Source organism: Larus michahellis, unplaced genomic scaffold, assembly GCF_964199755.1.
Source record: "Larus michahellis unplaced genomic scaffold, bLarMic1.1 SCAFFOLD_34, whole genome shotgun sequence".
NCBI lineage: Eukaryota > Metazoa > Chordata > Aves > Charadriiformes > Laridae > Larus > Larus michahellis.
In genome coordinates, this window is record NW_027436399.1 from 1,482,890 (window position 1) to 1,504,061 (window position 21,172).

The 21,172-nt window shown below is 52.5% G+C and overlaps 1 protein-coding gene across 1 annotated transcript; it reads right to left on the reverse strand.

Moving 5' to 3' along the window:
* Positions 1-8,700: 8,700 nt before the first annotated feature.
* On the reverse strand, positions 8,701-15,868 carry LOC141737322 (olfactory receptor 14J1-like). The gene is made up of 2 exons (XM_074572003.1): positions 15,862-15,868; positions 8,701-9,338 (listed from the first exon to the last, which is right to left on the reverse strand). The coding sequence occupies exons 1-2, from the start codon at positions 15,866-15,868 to the stop codon at positions 8,701-8,703; spliced, it is 645 nt and encodes a 214-aa protein (XP_074428104.1).
* Positions 15,869-21,172: the final 5,304 nt, after the last annotated feature.

Genomic DNA, 21,172 nt, shown 5'->3' on the forward strand with positions numbered 1-21,172 from the left:
CTGCTGTGTTGTTGAGCTCATTCACCCTGACTACTGTGGTTTATGCCTACATTACACGCACCACCCTGAGGACAACCTGTGTGCCAAGCCACAATAAGGCCTTCTTCCCCTGGATACGCTTCACCCGCTTATCCTCTATTTCTTCACTCACTATCGCATACGCTAGCTGCAGGTTTGATGATGCAGGGCCTGAAGAGAAGCTGCTTTGTTGTAAGCTCTATGCAAATTTGCAGGTTCCCCTAAGAAAGAGTTTTCAGAAGAACTAAGTCTTTATACCTATCTGTTTGTACCTATTTCTCATAAGATTATCCCTTGTAGAAAAGCAACCTCATTAGAGGCAGCTTGTACTTAGCATATGGCTGCAGAGGGTGTTTTAGTGTTTCTCAAACATGATTATTCTTTACTTTGCTTTGCTTGCAAAGGGGAAAAATCCTTCTGTGCCTGGGTGCAGCCAGGTCTCTAGGGAGATCGGGTAGGAGCTGGTGCAATGGAGCTGTAACATCCAGCTGCAGAGATCAGTGGAGAAGTCTGATGGAAGGAAACTGATGTAAATCCCGGTTGGCCAATGACAGAGATGGTGGGGTTGTGGGGGTGAGGAGCAAGGATGTCCATACAATGTCACCTCAAGGGACTGCTTTTCCTAAACATCCAGACCTCCTGAGGAGACCCTCTGGATCAATATCAATTGCAGAAAACTACTATCACCTCTTCTGTAAACTGAAAGGTAAATTAAAAAAAAACCCTTAAAAATAATAATAATAATAAGAAGAAGAAATATTAGGTTCTCTTTGAAATCTTCCTTCTTAACTACACTATGAAAAAACTCCAATTCACTGTAGATGTCTTGAAGACTTGAAGGAAATTGAAGGAAGAGAAATAGCTTGTTAGGGCTTTCTGTACTTTAATGAGCCCCGTGGCGTATTTAGCTCTGTGTCCACGAACCTCAGATACTGAGAGATGATTGAAAAAACTGTTCAAGAAGTCAGAGGCAAAACTCAAAGTACCTGGAAGCATTAATGGGCCCCACTGAGGGCCACTACTGACAAAGTCTCCCCATGGACTCGTTAGAGGAGATAGCTGGAGGCTGTGATTGCAGGAAGGCAAAGGCACAGTGCAGGTGGCTGTAAAGCTGTTGCTTTGTTTGATGAAGCAGAAGGGCCAAACCTGACCCTCAGGCCCTGGGAAGGCAGATCCTGCCCCTCAGGTGTGGCTCAGGGCTCTTCCTGGGGGCAGTGGGGTGTGAGGGTGAGCAAGGCCAAGGGTAGGGAGACTGTGCAACACCTCCCAGCTTCCCCATGCAACCGTGAAGCAGAAACCAAGCCCAGAGCCTCAAAATAAAGTTTCTTCTGGTAGGCCTTGGTGGCAGAGGCAAGTGCCATAGCCAAGGGGACAAAGACCTTGGTGCTGTTGGGCTTTTTAGCCTGGCCAGAGCCCTACACCATCTCTGCTGCAGGCTGACCATCACTGTCCCATGCCTGCGCCTCTTTCCTTGTAGGCTGCAGGCACCTGTCGTGCTTTCCCACATCGCTCTCGCCCCGGCATTTCCATATCTTTTCTGATGTCTCTCCACTCTCACCGGCTGTTCCTTGAAACACAAAGCCATGGGCTGATCAAGACTCCCTCTGGGTGACCTCTTGCACCACAGTGCAACCCTTTGGGTGAGATTTCTTTTTCCTCACATGCAGTCCAAACCTTCCAAGCTGCAGTTTCTTGAGGTTTCCTTCTCTTCCTACTACCAAGAAAAGCTCCACCGCCTCTGAAGCCACCCTTCAAGCAGGTGCAGGCTACTGCTAGAGAGCCCCGGGCGTCCACTTCAAAAGGTACAGAAGCCCAGCTCCCTCAGCTTCTCCACAAAGGCCTCAAACGCCATCCTGGCCAATGTCCTTTGGAGCTTCTCCACTTCCTCCTCCTTCCTTCAGAACAGAGAGCCCCACACACAGACACACTAGACCAGATGTGGCCACAACAATGCTGGGTCAAGGGGGATGATAAATGCCTTGTCTGGGTGGCCGTGTGCCCCCTAATGCAGCCCTGTGTGCAGCTAGTCCAGTTCACGGTCCGCATGTACCACTGGCTAAAGTTGCATCCCTCGTAATGCCCAGGCCCTTCTCCTCGGGGTCAGTCCTCGGCCAGTCAGGTCACAGCATGCCCTCACCTGTGGGGTGATCCTGCCCCCAGGAAAGGTCTGACCACTTCTCCTTGTAAAACTGTGTGAGTTTTCCATTTGCTGAGTCCCAGAGTTTATCAGGGTCCCCCAGGAATGAAGCTCCATTGGGCCAGTCGTTCATGTGTGCCTGCAGATGGCTCTCCCTGACATGTGCTGCCTCTGACAAGATAACAGCATGAGGAATCGCAGGACACTACAGATAATCAAAGGAGGCACTTGATCAATGCCATTGTTCACCAAGGTACACATTCCCATGGTGAGAAGCTCGGAAACATGAAATGAAAGTACAAAGGAAGCCAAACTAGGACCATGCAGGAAAGGGTAAATAGAGGTGGGCTATTTGCATGGGAGGGTACAGGGATGGTCAAGGGGAGGAACCTGTGAGTGGGAAAAGAGGGAAAAAGAAATGGTGAAACAATGGAAAGGATCAGGGCTGTTTGGGGGGACCTGCCAAGCAGCCCTGCATCTGAGCAACCATGCCTGGAGTGCGACAAGAAAGTCCCTGATCGTCTGACCACACTTTCTGGTTGACTTCCACGGTCACCAGGAACCTGACTGATTTCCCTCCCCTCATAAAGGAAAGATGGTGGATTGAAACGCAGAATCGTTCATGCTGGAAGGAAGCTGAGGAGATCTCTAGGCCACCCTCCTGCCCACAGCAGGGTCAGCTACGGGGTCAGACCAGGTTGCTCAGGGCTTCCTTCATTTTGGGCTTGAAAAGCTCCAAGAATGGAGATGACACAAGCTCTCTGGGAAATCTTCTCCAGTGTTTGACTGTCTTGACAGGGAGAAAGTTTTGCTCATTTGTTTCAGCTGATGCCATTGGCCCTCATGCTCCCATCAAACACAACAGTGAAGAGCCTTTGTCATGGTGACAGCCAAGAAGATGTGGGAAGGCTGATATTAGGTCTCCCCAAAGCCTTCTCTTCTCCAGGCTTTGCACCTCTGCAGCAAAGGTGGCCATAGGCTTTCTGGGCTGCACTAGGAAGAGCACTGCCAGCAGGTCGGTGGAGGTGATCCTTCCTCTCTACTCAGCCCTGCTACAATTTGTCTTGCCCATCTCCCTCGGTGTTTGCTACCCTACTACCTTCACTTAGAGGTGGTGGTAGGGCTTCAGGTTAGTGGCTGTAAATAGGGTAAAGGCCTCTCATGAATGTTTTCACAGTCAGTGTCACAGAAGTCTAAACATCCTCTGAACAGACCTTACCTCTTCAAACCTTCCAACCCCTACTGTTCTGCGATGCTGATTCTGTGATTCCATTGCCATTGCCCAGAGGGGCTACCACAGATGTAGACTGCTCCAGGGCAGGTATTTATATTTAGGCCGATCAATGATGTAGTTGCTTTAATGTTTTTTTGTTGTGGTATATGCTGCTGTTGTTAGGGAAATCACACACACACTTGAAGGACAATGGAAGGGCTACCACCTTAGTGGCCCTCCAGTGAGCTGGCTCCTGTTGGCCATTGGCTCACTGTCACTGGGCAGGGTGTGGTGTAAAAGGTGCTGAGCAGAGCAGGACAATCACTTCTCCTGGCTGTGCTCCTGCTCATACAGCCTCAGATGCTGTTGGCGGCCTTTGCTGCTGGCTCTTGTTTGTCGTGATAAAACTCAAGGAGCCGCAGGGCCATTTCCACAGAGCTGCTGCCCAGCCACGCAAAGTGATCCAAAACGGATCAGAGCAGCCCTGCTCTGACATCAGCCTGGTCTCTCAACGTCCTTGGATTCATCCTGTCTGGTCCAATGGACGACCAAAGGTTGACCTTACCTATGTAGCCCCTGACTTGATCTGCCTCCACTGCTGGATTTCGCATGGGGTTCTGCCTCTTAGGCACATGGAACCGGGAGACCTTGCTGGTGAAGATGCAGGCCAAGAGTACCTCGTACCTATCTACACCTACTCTCTGCAAATTCAGCCATGACCACACATTATCTTTGTTTATTCTTTAGCTGTTCCTGAAGGAGTAACTGTTCATTGTTGTGCCTCTCAAATCCCTTGCAAGTGTCAACTCTACGGGAGCTTTGGCTTTTCTAAAACCAACCATATTCCTCAATTCCTCCTTTGTTTTCATCCTTGCAGCCACCTCTTCATGCTTCCTTTTTTCTCTGGGGCTTCCCCATGAGTGTCTGGTTTCCCCCAGCTCTTCTTATAACAGCTCTGCTTGTTGTCCTGACTATGGGTATGAGCACACTCTCGTACTTGAAAGACACTGTCCTTGCAGACCACTGTACTGCAGACCCTCTGCTGCCCTTCTGTGCTGCTCACATGGGCTCCCCCCAAAAATGTCAGAAGACTAGGCCAAAGTCTGCTCCTCTGAGGTCTGTCATCTGCATTCTTCTATTCTCCTTCTCCTTGGGAGGTGAGACCCCACTATTTCATGCTCACAACACCCAAGGCTAGCACTGCTTTTTTCATGAAAAAACAACATTTCCACTAGTTGAAAATATCCATTGTGTTGACATCCTTTGATTCAGGCAGACTGCGAAAATCATTGGCATGCCCAAAACTGGGCAGAGAAGGTCCTCACGAAGTTCAGCAAAGGGAAAAGCAAGCCCTGGACCCAGGGAGAGATAGTCCCCTGCACCAGTACAGGTTGGGGGCTGAGTGACTGAGAGCTTCTCAACACTTTGGCATAGAAGGACCTTTGTGTTCTGATAGACAAGCAGCTGACCGAGAGCCAGCAGTGTGCCCTTGCAGCAAAGCAGGCCGACAGCCTCCTGGGTGCGTTAGGGAGAGCGGTGCCAGCAGGTCGTGGGAAGCGATCCTTCCTCTCTACTCAACACTGGTGACGCACTTCTGTGGTGGTCAATAATTTTCATTTACTTCCTTAACTGTTCCTCAACTTCATTAACTGTTCTGTAACTCCACATCCTTGTGCCCTTGAAGTCCAGGGGAGCTCTGGCTTTTCTAAAACCTCCCTTATTTCTCAATTCCTCCTCTAATTCTTCATTACCTCTCATATGCTTCCTTTTCCTATGGAGCTTCCCCATGGGGAGACGCCACTATTTCCCAGGTGAGACCCCACGAGTTCATGGTCATGAAAAACAAGGCTGACACTGGTTTTCACATCCATGGCCAGCTCTTCCTTCTTTGAGAGGAACAGTTGCAGATGGGTGTCACCATTGTAGACCACACTGGCAGCTGTGCTATAAAGAGTTGTGTCCCAAGCTGTGCCTTGACCAAGACCTTCCAGAAACATCCAGGACTGTTTGCATGCTGCTGTGGTCCCCCTCCACTGAAAGCCAGGACAATTAAAGTCTACAAGGGGACTTCAATAGGTTCTTCGTCTCCCACCACAATGTCACCCTTATTAGTCTCTCCTCTGACACTCACCCACAGGGGCTCACCCAACTCATTCATTCCATAGAGGAGCTCCACACATCTCAGCAGATCCTTCACACTGAGGGCAAACCCCTCCTGACCTTCCTGGCCTCCTGATCTCCTGAGCCCACCCATCACAGCAGCCCAGGCATGTGAGCTGTCCCAACACCCCTCAGCTGTTCTTCCCTCCAAGTGGAAGGAAGAGGTTGCACACACAGCTCCAGCTCCTCCTCTCTGTTGCCCAGGCTGAGGGCATCAGGGGCATGTCTGGGCTGCAGCACCTCAGCTGTGGCACATTTGGGCTGAGAGCATAATTGCAGTGGGAAAACCTTCTTCCAAGACCTCAAGACCTCAGTTGTTCAAAGGCTTTGCTTCAGAGCAGAGACATGCTGGAGTGGATGGGAGATAGTCGTGTGAAGAAGAAATGAGGTTCTCTCAAAGAGAACAAACCCTGCTTTCCGACGGGCCAGAGAGAAACAGAGCTCAGCAGTCAGTCTGAGCAGGAGAGGGCTTTGCTGTCTGTTGTGTCTCTGCAGCCCTGAGGGCCTGTGCTGGAGGGGAAGCTGATCTCAGGAAGGAAGAGATGATGTTGACAATGTCCTTGAGTGTGGAAATCCTGTGATTGAGGTCCACGGTGAAAATCATTGGCCTGATCCATGACTGTATCATCAAGGGGATGGTTAAACTCTGGAGGAGAGAAGAACCAGCAGAGTGTGAGAGTGAAGGAACACGTGTGGAGACCCTGGTGTGATGTGCTTGGTATTCATGCCCTGCCCGGCATCTACCGTAAAGAGAAGGGACAGCCCTTGCGTCACTGCAGTGGTGGGATTCAGTCAGTGGCCCAAAGGCAGCGCCTCTCTCTGAGATGCCCTGGGGGATGCCTGTCCCACAGCTGGTCTGGATGGGGACGGGGCTCCTGTACAGGACCTGTGCTGTCCATGTCAGCTGCGTGCAGTTGTGCTGGAGAGCCCTGGCACCTCCCACAGCACCACAGGCCTGAATGTGTCAATTAAAGTAAGATTCAGCTGCCCTGAGTTAGATGGCCATGTAGTTAGTTAGGCCATGAAGGGTATGTGAGACATGTAGAAAATACAGCTGATGGAGATCAGAAAGAGAGAGACTCCATTTTGGTTTGGGGTTTGGGTTTTGGTTGTTTTGCTATGCTTTGTTTTTTTTTTTTTGTTTGCTTTGTATAATGTTGCCTACAAAGAAATATTCTCATTTGTGCTGCTTCTAATTATGCATCTTTCCAAATTTTGTGAGTCCCACAGTCTCTGTAAATGAGGCCCCGCACTCTCTGTGTATTTAAAAAAAGAAAGAACAAACCTTCCAGCGACTTGTTTGCTCCAGATCCTCCGTTTGAAGCCCTCTCTGGAGCTGCAGGGCATGCCTGTGTGCAGAGGTGGAGGGGAAAGAACAGGACAGAGGAGAGGGAAGAAGAGGAGGGAGAACCAGCCTTGGTCTTCTCAGAGCTGCTCTCTTCCCATTTCCACATTCTCCATTCTGATCCCTTGCGCTGTTGGAAGGCCTGATTGCTCTGGCAGCTCTCTCCTACTGCTGTGGTGTGGCAGCGCTGTGAGCACAGGCAGGGGCAGGGACGGGTCAGTTCTCTGACAGAGCTGGCCTCCCTAACAGCACCTCCATCACAGCAGGGAATGTCCTCAGGCAGTGCCTGAAGGTCTTCAGGCAAAAACACCTTTGGAAGGTCATCTCCCAATGTTGCTGTCAAGAACATGCCCAGGAAAGTTCCCCACAAATGGCACCACCAGCGTAGAACTTAATTGTGTAAAGTGTGCAGGGGGGGACAAGCAGCAGCTCCCTCGCCCAGCCAGGGCTCCTTGGGCTGAGCTGGCCTTGGGACAACTCGGCTCCTTCCTTTGCCACTTGCTTGGCTGCTTTTTCCCAACCATTCGTAGTTTACTGCCCACTTCTCCTCACCTTCCATCCTTTTCTAAAGGTAATGATGATTTGGCCTTCAGGACAGATCATACAGGAGGTAGATGTGGGATCAAAGTGATGGCTGGTCTATACCTTCGGAGCTTTAGGATGAGCTGTTACAGCTTTATAGGCTGGCCAGATACGCACTGTGCGTAGAGTTCCTATTTGCTAATTGTTATTTCTTCAACACATCCCAGGGTGGGTAAGTAGGGGTGGCAGTGTACTCTGAGGCTTTGGGCTCCGTCTGGAATGAGAAGAAGCCCATCCTGACGGATGCGGTAGGAAGAGAGACAGAAAAGGAGCACAGCAAAGGCAGCTGTTAAGGCAGCAGCTGAAAAACGGTCCCTCCTGTGTCCAAGGGGGCAAAGTGTGGGGTGGGGAACCAGAGGGCTCTGCTGCTAATGGCAGCCAGAGGGAAGCAGCAGGTCCTCTTCAGAGAAGGTGACACCCAGTGCAGTCTTCCCAAAGGGCCTTGGTAACTGCTGTCAGTTGGATTCCTGCGACAGGGACAGCAGGGCCGTCAGCTGCAGCTCTGCAGCGCTTGGAACTACCACTGAAACGGTGCTGGTGGCGGATGCTGTTCTCTGGGTTTAGTTTGGGATTTTTTGTAATTTATTTTGTTGAGGTGCAGCTATTTCTTTGCACTCAGGTGTCAGGATTAGCGCTGATCTTCTCTTTCTGGGGCATGTCCTGGCATCCTTCGTCATCCAGAGCTTTCCCTGCTGTTCCTGAATGGCAGCGATGGCCTCAATGGGGCCACCCATCGCTCCTGTGAGTGACGACTTCACCATCAGGCTTGGACTTTGTGAATCCCCAAAGGCAAGGGACGTGGCTGGTGCTCCGTCCCTGAATGTTGATGTACCGGCAATCAAGAGGGAATTCTGGGGTGAGTCAGTCATGACTTATGAGCCAGTTTTGACATCTCATGTCATGACTTCTCATCATGATGAGACATGAGGGGTGCCCTCATCCATCCCCCAAGTCCATTCAGCACCCAAGCACATCATCAAGGCCTTTCAGCCTTCAGTTCCCTGAGTGTGTTCTGCACTCCAGTTTGGGAAGAAAAGGCCTATTTTCACCCATGGCAATCAGGAAACTCCCTTTTATTACAGAGATACCAAAAGGCAGGCCAGCATTACCATGGTGACAGACTAATTGACAGAAGGTCTCTGGGTCAGACAGACTGGGTTCACCCTCTGAAGAAGTGGGAGAAAGCAACTATTGGTGTTGAGACAGCTGTATGACTGATACAATAAGCACAAGATAAATATGAGGTCACATGTAAACAGAGAGGGGAGACTCAATGCTGCTGAAGCACACTGGTAAAATCAGTTTCCACAGGGCATCCTTGAGCTCCTGGTTCCTCATGCTGTAGATGAAGGGGTTCACTGCTGGAGGCACCACTGAGTACAGCACAGCCACCACCAGATCGAGAACTGGGGAAGAGATGGAGGGGGGCTTCAGGTAGGCAAACACAGCAGTGCTGACAAACAGGGAGACCACGGCCAGGTGAGGGAGGCACGTGGAAAAGGCTTTGTGCCGTCCCTGCTCAGAGGGGATCCTCAGCACGGCCCTGAAGATCTGCATGTAGGACAGCAGGATGAACACAAAACACAGAAAAGCTAAAAAACACCCTAATACAAGAAGCCCAACTTCCCTGAGGTAGGAGTGTGAGCAGGAGAGCTTGAGGATCTGGGGGATTTCACAGAAGAACTGGTCCAGGGCATTGCCCTGGCAGAGGGGCAGGGAAAATGTATTGGCCGTTTGCAGGAGAGCATGGAGAAACCCACTGCCCCAGGCAGCTGCTGCCATGTGGACACAAGCTCTGCTGCCCAGGAGGGTCCCGTAGTGCAGGGGTTTGCAGATGGCAACGTAGCGGTCATAGGACATGACAGTGAGAAGATAAAACTCTGCTGCAGCACAGAAAAAGAAAAAAAAGACCTGTGTAACACATCCTGTGTAGGAAATGGCCCTGGTGTCCCACAGGGAATTGGCCATGGATTTGGGGAGAGTGGTGGAGATGGAGCCCAGGTCAAGGAGGGAGAGGTTGAGGAGGAAGAAGTACATGGGGGTGTGGAGGCGGTGGTCACAGGCGATGGCGGTGATGATGAGGCCGTTGGCCAGGAGGGCAGCCAGGCAGATGCCCAGGAAGAGCCCGAAGTGCAAGAGCTGCAGCTCCCGTGTGTCTGCGAATGCCAGGAGGAGGAACTGTGTGATGGAGCTGCTGTTGGACATTTGGTGCCTTTTGGTGTGGAGCACTGAACAAGGAGGAAAGCACAGTGACAATTTAGGGGAGACTTTTCTGAGAAAAATCCACACCAGTTCTCATACCTCACACTCTGCACTGCTGTGGGATGTGCCAGCTTTGGGAGATCATTCCAGGAACCGCAGCTGCATTGCCCTGCAGCCAGAGACTTACCCTGTTAAGGGGATGTGGGAGAAGCACTCCCTGCATCTACTGGATTGAGATGGGACAGCACTTGCCTCACTGCAGTTGCTTGAAGGAAAGCACTGAACGCCTCAGAAGGTCTCTTGGGGTCTCTTACACGGCTGCTCTGAATGGGGATGATGTTCGCGCAAGTCCTGTGCGGTCCCTGCCGGCTGCACGCAGTTGTGCTGGAGAGCCCTGGCACCTCAGGCAGCTCCACAGGATGGAGTTAACCTTGAAATTGGGCAGCTGCCCTGAATTAGGTTGGGCATTGTAGGGGTGCCAGTGAGAACCCAGCCCTAACTGCCAATGGAGATCTGGTAAAGACAGCTGGTGGAGAAGAGAGAGAGACGTAGCTCTTCAGATGGCAATGACTCCATTTGCTCAGAGGAATAGCTCTATAGGCTGCCCTGTACATAGTGAGCAGGAACAGGCTTCATTGTCCTAAAGGTGGCCATCTGCTGTCACTTCAGCTGCCCAAAGCAATGCCCCAAGAGCCTCCAAAATGATGGCCCCAGACGCTGCCCTGTCCCTCTGAACTGCTCCATCAAAGTTTAGAGATACCTGCACATGTCTCGGGCCACCTCTGGCACTTCAAATGTGCACTGTGGTTTGCAGGGCTACAGGAGATTCCTCCCTTTCATTGTCTGGGTGTCCTGTCTCATAGGTGGAAAAGAAGAGGTCGTTCTGGGACCTAACTCTGCCTCTGATAGGGGAAATGATACTGCCGGAAAGGAATGTCCCCCCCAACAGCTGAGGGAGGAAACATCAGTCATGACTTCAGCTTGTTTCACAGCAGGTTCCCCTGGAGCCTCAGGGACATCTTTGGTGGAGCCACAGCGAGCCGAGAAAGTGCCACCTCATTAGGTCAGAAGTCCTTGAGTGCATTGCATGGAGGAGACTCAAGCATGCACATCATGTGCATGTGGGGAGAGGAACCCGAGTTGAGCACAAGTGCCACCAGCTATTCCCAGAGCGTCCACGAAGGCCTGTGGGACACACTCTGTCTTCGGGTAACTTGACTTTGAGAGGAACGTCCTCTGGGAAACCACCTGGATGCCGCACTGGGATGTGCTTCCGTGAACCAGGGTGCCTATGTCCATACCTCATGCCATGAGGCATCTCAGATGGGCACCACACCACAGGGCTGAGGTGCCTCCCAGCATCTGGGAGCGGCAGCAGGAGGCCAGAGAGTCCCTACGCCTCTGCACGTGGAAGGGAAGGGCTCGTGGCTTTGAACACCCCTGTCAGAGCCCTGACAATTCTGCGTGTGACTTCAGGAACAACCCCACCGGCCCAATGAGATTTCTCTCACCTGCCTTTTCCGGTTCATCGCAAGTGCCTCTGTGTGCTGCCTCACCCTCCCCTGTCCTTATGGCCCATCCCTTGTTTCACACAGTCTGAAAGCAGCACGTCCACAGAGCACTTCGCCCGCGCAGTCCGAAAGGGTTCTGCAAGCAGGAGTGTCACTGCCCTCCAGAAGATGGCTTTTCTCACCCTTCACACAGAACAGAGCACGTCTAGGGACTATGATGCACTCAGAAGCACAGACACCTCCGTGTTTCACCTCTCTGAACTTCCTTCCCAATGTCCTTAGGCACCTAACAGAGAAACAAATGTTGTCACTCGAAGGCGTACCCACAAGGAGAGAGGGGACAGGAAGACCTAAAATTTTCCATGGAAAAAGGGGATTAGGACAATTTGTCATCATCAGTGGAGTTTCCCCTAATGGGAATAGGGAACGTCCCCAACCTTCAGAAAAATCTCTTCCTCCTCCCTCCCATGACCTGCCCCATAATTGCAGTTGGGAACAGCCTCAGCATGGGGCTGCTGGTGGAAAACCTGGAAACCTGCTACAGCTCCGACACCCTGACTGTCCTCCCACTGGGCACAGCACCATCTCTGCTCACAGCGCTCTTAGGGCTATTTCCTGCACCTTTGGCAGGTACAGAGTGGCTCCTGCTGGTGGCCACATGCTATGAACAGTACTTGGCTCTGTGCCACCCCCTGCTCTCTGCAAGACTCCGGAACTGGAAGGGTTGTCGCTAGAAGACAGCTGCACCTTGGCTGGGGGGATTTCTGTCATCTGCAGTAATCATTTCCTTCTTGTCCCACATACATTGGCTGGCCCTGATGTACTAGACCACTTTTGTGATTTTGCCCCAAGGCTGGAGCTCTCCTGCAGTGACACCATGACGCTCATGCTCTCAGCTTTGGAAACGTGCTGTTTAGATCCAGTCTTCCCCTTCCTGGTCACACCGGCATCTTGTGTGTGCATCAGAGCTTCCATGGCCACCGAATTAATTCACATCAGGTGCAGGGATGCTTTACATGTGCCCTTATACAGCCCTGACCATATCAAGAATCCTTCAGTACTCCTTCAGGAGTTTGTTTGATTTCCCAAGGAGTATCAGTACCTATTAAAAAAACATAAACATACATATGTCCAATGCAGCAGTCTGCATCTCTGTTAGAAGCCTTGAAGCAGTGTCCGGGGGAGCAGGGCTTGAGGTGTGAGCATCCCGTGAGTTGACGGATCCCCTTTCCCAGCAGATGGGGTCAGGGCTTGCCTGTCCTGCTTGGTGACACACATCGAGGGCTTTCACAACCACATGCCACGTTTGATTTTCCACCTCGAAGCAGCACCTCTGACTTCCTGCTTCACCAGCCTCCAAGGACTCTGGGAAACTCTTGGAGGTTTGCTGCTGACTTTTACTTGTCTTGAGGCTTGTTCAGTCTTTCAGGATCTGCAGTTCAGGCACTTGGCACCAGAGGGCTCATTAACATGCAAAACGCCCTAACAAGTCAAGTCTCTGGGCATATTTTTCCTTAAAGTCTTCAATTCTCATGTGCTTAATTAGAGAAGTTTCAGGAATGTAATCAAAGTGAAATAATATGATTACTAAACAACAAGAAGAAAGGGTTTCTTTTTTCTTTTTCCTACTTTATTTTTCTGCTTATACATGAATGGAGATCAGCAGTCTCTACATGATACTGATCCTGAGCGTCTGCTAATGCAGCCTGAACAGATATGAAAATCAAGACCCTTTGTGTTCCACAACCTATGGCCAGTCTTCATCCTGCCCCCAACCCAGCATTTCTCTCATCAGCCCCCTGGGACTTACAGCAGCCCTGTTCAAATCTGAGCTTCCTCCACTGAAGCTGCGCGGTTCAGCCCATTGGCACCGGTTCCCACCTGGGTTACTTGGAGAACGAGCAGCACACGGACACAGAAGGGTGTTTGTCACTTGCCAACAAATGGAAACAAAGGAATGCATAGCTCAGTAAAAAAATGAGACATTCCTCAGCAATGTGTAAATCCACATTACCCCCACCGAAATCTGCTTCCTACAGTGGCTACCCTTAGACCAACAGAAAACATAATTTTTGTTAAATCACAGATCCCAAGACTTCCCAAAAGATTCCCTGTCCTGGACTTTCTTTCTTTGTCCATAATTGTTCTTTGCACGCAGTGAGGCTTACACTCACGTCACGAGCTCCCTCGATTCGCAGAGAGAAGCAAAGAGACAAAGTAAATCAAATGGTCTTTTGAATACACAAATCTGCCTAAAGGGGGCCCTGAGCAGCAACAAGCTTTTGGACAAATCATGGAATAAGAGAATGATGGAATGTGTGGGGTTGGAAGGGACCTTGAAAGGTCATCTAGTCCAACCCCCTGCAGTAAGCAGGGACACCGACAACTAGATCAGGTTGCTCAGAGGCTCATCAAACCTGGCCTTGAATGTCTCCAGGGATGGGGCCTCCAGCCCGTCTCTGGGCAACCTGTGCCACTGTCTCACCACCCTCAGTGGAAAGAACTTCTTCCTAAACTCTAATCTAAACCTGCCCTGCTCTAGTTTAAAACCATTGTCCCTCGTCCTAAGGCTACATGCCCTTGCAAACAGCCTTGCAACAGCTTTCTGACAGGGCCCCTTCAGGTACTGGAAGGCCGCTATAAGGTCTCCCCGGAGCCTTCTCTTCTCCAGGCTGAACAACCCCAACCTCTCTCAGCCTGTCTTCATAGGAGAGGTGCTCCAGCCCTCTGATCATCTTCGTGGCCCTCCTCTGCACCCGCTCCAGCAGGTCCATGTCCTCCTTGTGCTGAGGGCTCCAGAGCTGGACACAGTACTCCAGGTGGGGTCTCACGAGAGCAGAGTAGAGGGGGAGAATCCCCTCTCTGGGTCTGCTGGCCATGCTTCTTTTGATGCAGCCCAGGACACGATTGGCCTTCTGGGCTGCAAGCACACATTGTTAGCTCATGTCCAGCTTTTCATCCACCAGGACCCCCAAGTCCTTTTCCACAGGGCTGCTCTCTATCAAGTCATCCCCCAGCCTGTATTGGTAACGAGGGTTGTCCTGACCCAAGTGTAGGACCTTGCACTTGGCCCACCTTGATGCCGGGTCCAGTTTTGCACCCCTCACCACAAAAAAGACATTGAGGGGCTGGAGCAGGTCCAGAGAAGAGCAATGAAGCTGGTGAGGAGTCTGGAGAACGTCTGATGAGGAGCAGCTGAGGGAGCTGGGGCTGTTTAGCCTGGAGAAAAGGAGGCTGAGGGGAGACCTTCTCGCTCTCTACAACTCCCTGAAAGGAGGGTGTACAGAGGTGGGGGTCGGTCTCTTCTCCCAAGAAACAAGAAATAGGAGAAGAGGAAACAGCCGCAAGATGCCCCAGCAGAGGTTTAGACTGGATATTAGGAACAATCTTTCCCCTGAAAGGCTTTTCAGGCATTGGAACAGGCTGCACAGGGAAGTGGCTGAGGCACCATCCCTGGAGGTAATTAAAAGACGGGTAGACAGAGTGATGGCACCTCTCGCTCCAGAGGCACCCAGCTGCGGCCACCACAGCCAGTCTCCCAGCAAGCGGCTCTAGAGAGCAGACGCACATTGTTGCATTGTCACGTTGCCGCGACACCGCACTGCACATCGTCATGTTGCCACGCCGCTGCCCGGCTGCTGCCCAGCCACCCCGGGGCCCACCTGGAGGCCCGTCTGGACACGCGTGTGGGCCACTTGCTCTCGCTTTGGACAGTCAAGATGTGGCTTGGACTCTAAAAATGACTGGCTGGATCCTAAAAATGCTTGTTTAGAGCTTGACAATGGGTCTTTGAATCTTAAAATGGGCTTTGGAACTTGTAAATGAGGGTTTGTACCTCAAAATAAGGCTTTGGGTTCAAAAGCATGATAATTTGGTCCCTAAAAGAGGGGTTTGGACCATAAAAATTAGGGGTTTGACATTCAAGATGCACCTTGGACCCTAAAACTGACTAGCTTAATCTTAAAAATGCCTTTTTGGAGCCTGAAATAGAAGCTTTGGAAACAAAAAATGTGTTTTTGTACTCTTGAAAGGAGACTTTACACACCACAACTGAGCCTGGGGGCCCCTCTCCAGCCCCCAGTGGGGTCGACAGTGTCCCCTGGTCTCACTGTGACACGGAGGTGGACAAAACTGACGCTGCCATGGAACCAGCCCAGCAGGCGGCCGCTGTCCCCACAGCCCTGGGCATAGGGCACCTGTGGGGACAGGGAGGGGGACAAGAGACCTGGAGGGACAGAGACAGGGCTGGGGACAGTGGTGTGGCCAGGACACCTGTGGGGACAGCGATGGGGACATGGCACCTACAGGGATGACACTGGGGTCAGGCATAGGGTCAGCTGCAGGTTGTACACCTGCCCCTCCTCTGCGCTCCCACACGGGGAAGTCAGGGGGCTGAATCTGGCACGTGTGTCCCCCTCCCTGCAGTGTCCCCACACCCCAAGGTGCTCTCCCCATCTCCTCAGTGTCCCCCCCAAACCTGTGAGCAGCAGAAGGCTTCACGTCACCTCCGTGCTGGTGACGACTGCCTGCCTGACGTGGAGGGAGGAGGGGAAGCTGATGCAGAAGATGTGCTGGACGTCGGCTGGGTCGAACACCTCCAGGGTGTCGCTCTGCTTCTGCTCCGTCAGCATGCAGGCGTGGGGGGGCTCCCCACGGGGATCCACTGTCACTGTGGGGAGGAGGGGATGGTCACCCGGCATGGCGGTGGCAGGGGGGGAAGGGGGAGTGAGGGGTCGGCATACATCCGTGACGCCGTGGGAGAGGGCCTGGCAGGAGCAGGCGTGACGGCCAGAGTCACGGAGCAAGAGGTGGGTCCTGCTGTAACCCAGGAGGAAGAGGTGCTGCTGGGCAAGCGCCAGCTTGTGGTAGCCATGAGAGGGGGAGACAGGATGGAGGCCATCAGTGCTCGCTGCCAGCCGCGGCCCAGGCTCTGCAGGTACAGTTCCTTGGCGTCTGGAGGTTCTGGAGGGGGAAACGCTGGGATGTTGTCACTGGCTGTGGGACAAAGTGCCACCACCCCCATGCCCCCGTGGCAACGGCCGACTCCCAGTTGAGGATGGCGGCCCTCTTGCAAGGCTAGGCGCTGGCGGGGGAGAGGGGTGCGGAGGGGAGGCAGCGGCACGTCGGGTCCAGGCTCAGCAGGTCGGGCAGCGTCAGGAAGGAGATGATGTGCAGCAGCTGTGGGGAGAGGGGGGCGCAGAGCATCAACCCTGGGCACCCCCAGCTTTGAGGAGGAGGCCCCAGCACCGCCATCTCCCCCTGCTCAACGCACCGTCTCGGGGACGTGTCCTCCCCCTCCTCACAAGCCTTCAGGCTGCTGCAGCGTCGCTTGGGCTGGCAGGATGGGAGTGGGTGAGGTGATGATGGGCGGCCCCGCAGCCACCATCCCCCTCCTCCTCCTGGGTGCTCAGGCTGCACAGCAGCAGCACCCGCCCTTCCCCTGAGGTGATGCTGCCTCCGATTGGTCCCCTCGGCTGTCACTCTGCCCTGGGTTGGGGCCTGCCCTGCCTGGAGGCGGCTGCTGATTGGCTCCCAGGTGGTCAGGCTGCCCAGGCACAGGTCACCTGCGGTGATGCCCTCTCTGATTGGCTGCCTGGGCTGTCACTCTGCCCAGGATGTTTCCTCTCATTGGCTGCCTGGCATTTCCCCCTTGCTCCTCCCATCAACTGATGGGTCAGACGCTTATCAATCATCTGTGTGCTGCTCGAACTCCAGCTGTGATTGGTGGAGCCCACATGCCCCGCCCCCACAGGGTGCCGAGATTTTTTTTGACTTCTGCCACCTTCCCTGCAGGCCTCGAAGCTTGATTGGTTGGTTACACATCAATCATGTGCCTTGCCCCCGCCTCCTCAAAGCCGATTGGCTGTTCAGGGCCCATAGGCGGGACACAGAGGGGAGGGCGGACGTTGCCAGGCGACAAGCTGCTCCTTTGGGTTCAGACCCTCAGGTTGGAACTGTGGGCCCTGAAGAAATGTTCTGGGTCGGAAAAGATGGTTTTGAGTCCCAAAACTGAGGATTTCAGCCTTAAACATGGGGCGTTGGAAATGAAATGGAAGCTTTGAACCATGAAATCAGGTTTTGTGCCCTCAAATGACGCTTTGGTACCAAAACCTGAGGCTTTACACCCTAAAAATGGGGCTTGGGAAGCTTAAAATGAAGCTTTGGGCCCTCCAAATTGTGGACTGAATCTAAAAAAGGGGGCTTTAGTGCCTTGAAAAGGAGACTTTGGAAGCTAAAAATGAGTCTGTTGCGTGAAAAGGGGCCAAGCGGTTTTGGCAGAAGATAAACCCCCTTGCGTTCTAACACTCCTCACCGAGGCGGGAGGCTAGGTGCGGCTGGGATTAAATTCTGAGTGATGCCCAATTCACCACTATCAGTCCAATCGCGTTTAATATGTATTAAACTATTACAATTTGGATACACTAATAATGGACTGCACCTTCAGTCTCGTCGTGCTCACGAACTAGCACGGCCACTCTCGAGTCTTTGGTCGCGTTCAGTGAGACACCGAAACGACCAGCTACTGAAACAGTGCAGTTTATTTAAACAACAGATATACAGGTTCTTAGGATTGCTGGTGATAAATACACTGTCTGTAAAGCACGTGCAAATAAAGACATTGTTAAGTATACAAAACAAAAGTTATAAACGATACAGCCTGGCTATAAATGTAGGAAAGAGATTCTCTAGGGAAATTTCTAAGTTCCCCGAGGAAACACTCGGTTTAATCTAAGTCTTACCCACAGGCGTCCCTATGGGGGGGAAGAAAGGCTCAGCCCGTCGACTGGTCCCGGAAGTCAGTGATGGAGTTCTCCTCACTTGTTCACGATGGTGTCTTCCCCCATATCCCCCCTCTCTCAGGCTATTTTTATACTATTTTTTTTTCTTCAAAGTGGAGTTTGAGTGACTTTAGTCACTAATACTTTTATTATGGTTGGTGTACTCAAGGAGGAGTGGTCGCACCTTGGGGGCAGATAGCCTCCAGGATGGAGGTGTGTTTTGGTACATTGTAGTGAGCAAAGTTCGCACAAAGGACAGCATTTCATCAACATTTGACGAAATGTTGGCTCGGGTAGCATGTAGGCCGCTTATCAGTTCCGTAGTACCATCTCGTCCCCATATCTGCTATTCGTCACAAGGGAAGGCCACGGAACAAGCGCGTTCCGTTCCATCCCTCGTGTAGTTTCACAAACAACCTTGTACAGGGAATCGCAGATGTTGCATTCTTCGTGTGCCAGCTGCGGCTGCATTCTACCTCAGAAGCCTCTTGATTTTATGACTTTCCTTAATGTGTGAACAATGCTATATTTTTGTATTCTTGGCCAGTTTAGTAATTATTCCACACCTGCCACCTGCAGAGACAGGGGTGACCCCAAAATGAGCATCCAAAGCAGATGCCCGCTGTTATAGCAGCCAGACATGCCAGACCTTGGCCTGCTGCTGGCCTATAGGGTTCTCAGGCAGAAGGGACCTCACAAGCATCTACTCTAAACATAAAGCCTTTTGCTGGACTGCCATGTTCTCACAGAATCATGTAGATTGAAAGGGATCTTTGGAGATCGTCTAGTTCATTCCTGCTGCCCTAGAGGGAGTCAGCCAGAGCAGGTCACTTAAGAAGATGTCCAGGCTGGTTTTTAGTGTCTCCACAACAGGACACTCCACAGCCTCTCAGGCTTTTTCCCTGTGCCAGGGTCATGTGCCCTTGATGCCGAAACCTGTTTTCTTGAGTTCAGTTGGAATTTCTTAGTTTTGAGGATTGGGGCCTAAACCATGTGCCCTGTGTGGGGACGGTGAGAGACATGGGCTTCTTCAACCTGGTGAACCTCCTCCAGTGAGGGTCACCATCCAAAGGGATAACCTCACTCCAAGTATGGGAGAGAGATGGATGGGATATGACAGATATAAACACATGGAAGGATTTGGCTGAAGAGATTATCAGCCTGCTGAAAGACCAGGGCATTCTTCCAACTGCCTGAAGCTCAAAGCAGCACCTGGGTACTTTAGAGGGATGTGACTGAGCGAGAAGTAAGGGGATGGGAAACTGGAGAGCAATGGGAAGGCGGGCCCTGCTGCCCCATTAACGGTCCAATGGCCCCACCGTGCTGGAACCGCATGGGACAGGTGTGCTCAAGGGTGGGGAGACATCCCTTGGCAAAGTACCCTGGCAGCCCTCAGGGCTCTGTCCCCCTCAGCCCTCCTGTTTTGGTGGCCTCCCGCAGTGCCTGGGCCAGAGGTTGTCTGTGTCCCCTCAGTGCCAGCCCCTCTCCTCAGGCCAGCACAAGAGTCCTGCTCCAGGCACAGAGCAGCCTGCCCAGAGTGGGGGCCTGCAGAAAGAGGTTTCTCCTTCTCATGGATTCCTCCCTGCAGGCACAGAAATGCTCCCTTGCTCTTCTCCAGGGACACCCCTTCTCCTGGGAGAGCCTTTCCCCAGGTGAGTGTGTCCAGGCTGGCCTGGCTGGACCTTCCTGGTTCCCACCCCATTGTCCCTGCAGGATCCTGAGCTGGCGGTGCTGCTCTGCAGAAGGTGGGGGCTGCAGGGCCATGGGGTGACCCTGCACTGGCCATAATGGTTGGGGTGTAGAGCAGATCCAAGCCAAAGGGATCACTGGTGCTGAGCCCCCTTCCATCTTCCCTGATTGCTCAGTAGACAAGGACGGGGCTTGGCAGGACAATGGGGTGTCTCCAGTGGGCACAAAGGGCAGGGAAGGGCTGCCCTAGATCGGTCCCACAGGGTTTCCAGGACAATGGGCTGAATTGAAGTCTAGTCTTCTGACTAGAAGTCTCCTGACTGAAGTCTAGTCTTCTGTCCCTTTGGCCTGCTGGCTCCTGGCATCACAGGGGCCTTGTTAGCCCATGGTTTCTTCAGGTTCACCTTTCCTTCAAGGACTCTCCACCTTGGATGGTCAGTCTTTTTATGAGGTACCACTCACTGCTCATCCAGACTCACACACTTTTCTAGGAGATCCCCTGAGCTCTCCTGGCAACTCCAAGTTCCTCTCCAGGATAGCATTGGCCATCAGCCCCACCACAAGTGGGACAGTACCAGGAAGGACAATCAAAAACCATTTAGAATCACAGAACCATAGAATTGTTAGGGTTGGAAGGGACTTTAAAGATCATCTAGTTCCAACCCCCTGCCATGGGCAGGGACATCTCCCACTAGATCAGGTTGCTCAGAGCCCCGTCCAGCCTGGCCTTAAAAACTTCCAGGGATGGGTCTTCCACCACCTCTCTGGGCAACCTGGGCCAGTGTCTCACCACCCTCATGGTGAAGAACTTCTTCCCAACATCCAGTCTGAATCGACCCATCTCTAGTTTTAACCCATTCCCTCTAGTCTTACCATTCCCCGACATCCTAAAAAGTCCCTCACCAGCTTCTTGTAGGCCCCCTTAAGATACTGGTAGGCCACTATAAGGTCTCCTCGGAGCCTTCTTTTCTCCAGACTGAACAACCCCAGCTCTCTCAGTCTGTCCTCATAGGAGAGGTGCTCCAGCCCTCTGATCATCCTCGTGGCCCTTCTCTGGACATGTTCCAGCATGTCCATATCTTTCGTGTAGTCGGGGCTCCAGAACTGGACACAGTACTCCAGGTAGGGTCTCACGAGAATGGAGTAGAGGGGGAGAATCACCTCCCTCAACCTGCTGGCCACGCTTCTCTTGATGCAGCCCAGGATATGATTGGCTTTCTGGGCTGCTAGTGCACACTGACGGCTCATGTGGAGCCTCTCGTCCACCAGCACCGCCAAGTCCTTTTCTTCAGGGCTGCTCTCAAGCCAGTCATTGCCCAGCCTATATCGGTGCTTGGGATTGCCCCGACCCAGATGGAGGGCCTTGCACTTGGCCTTGTTGGACTTCATGAGGTTGGCATGGGCCCACCTCTCCAGCCTGTTCATGGCCCCTATGGATAACATCCCTTCCCTCCAGTGTGTCAGCCGCCCCACGCAGCTTGGTGTCATTGGCAAACTTGCTGAGGGTGCACTCAATGCCACTGTCCATGTCGCTGG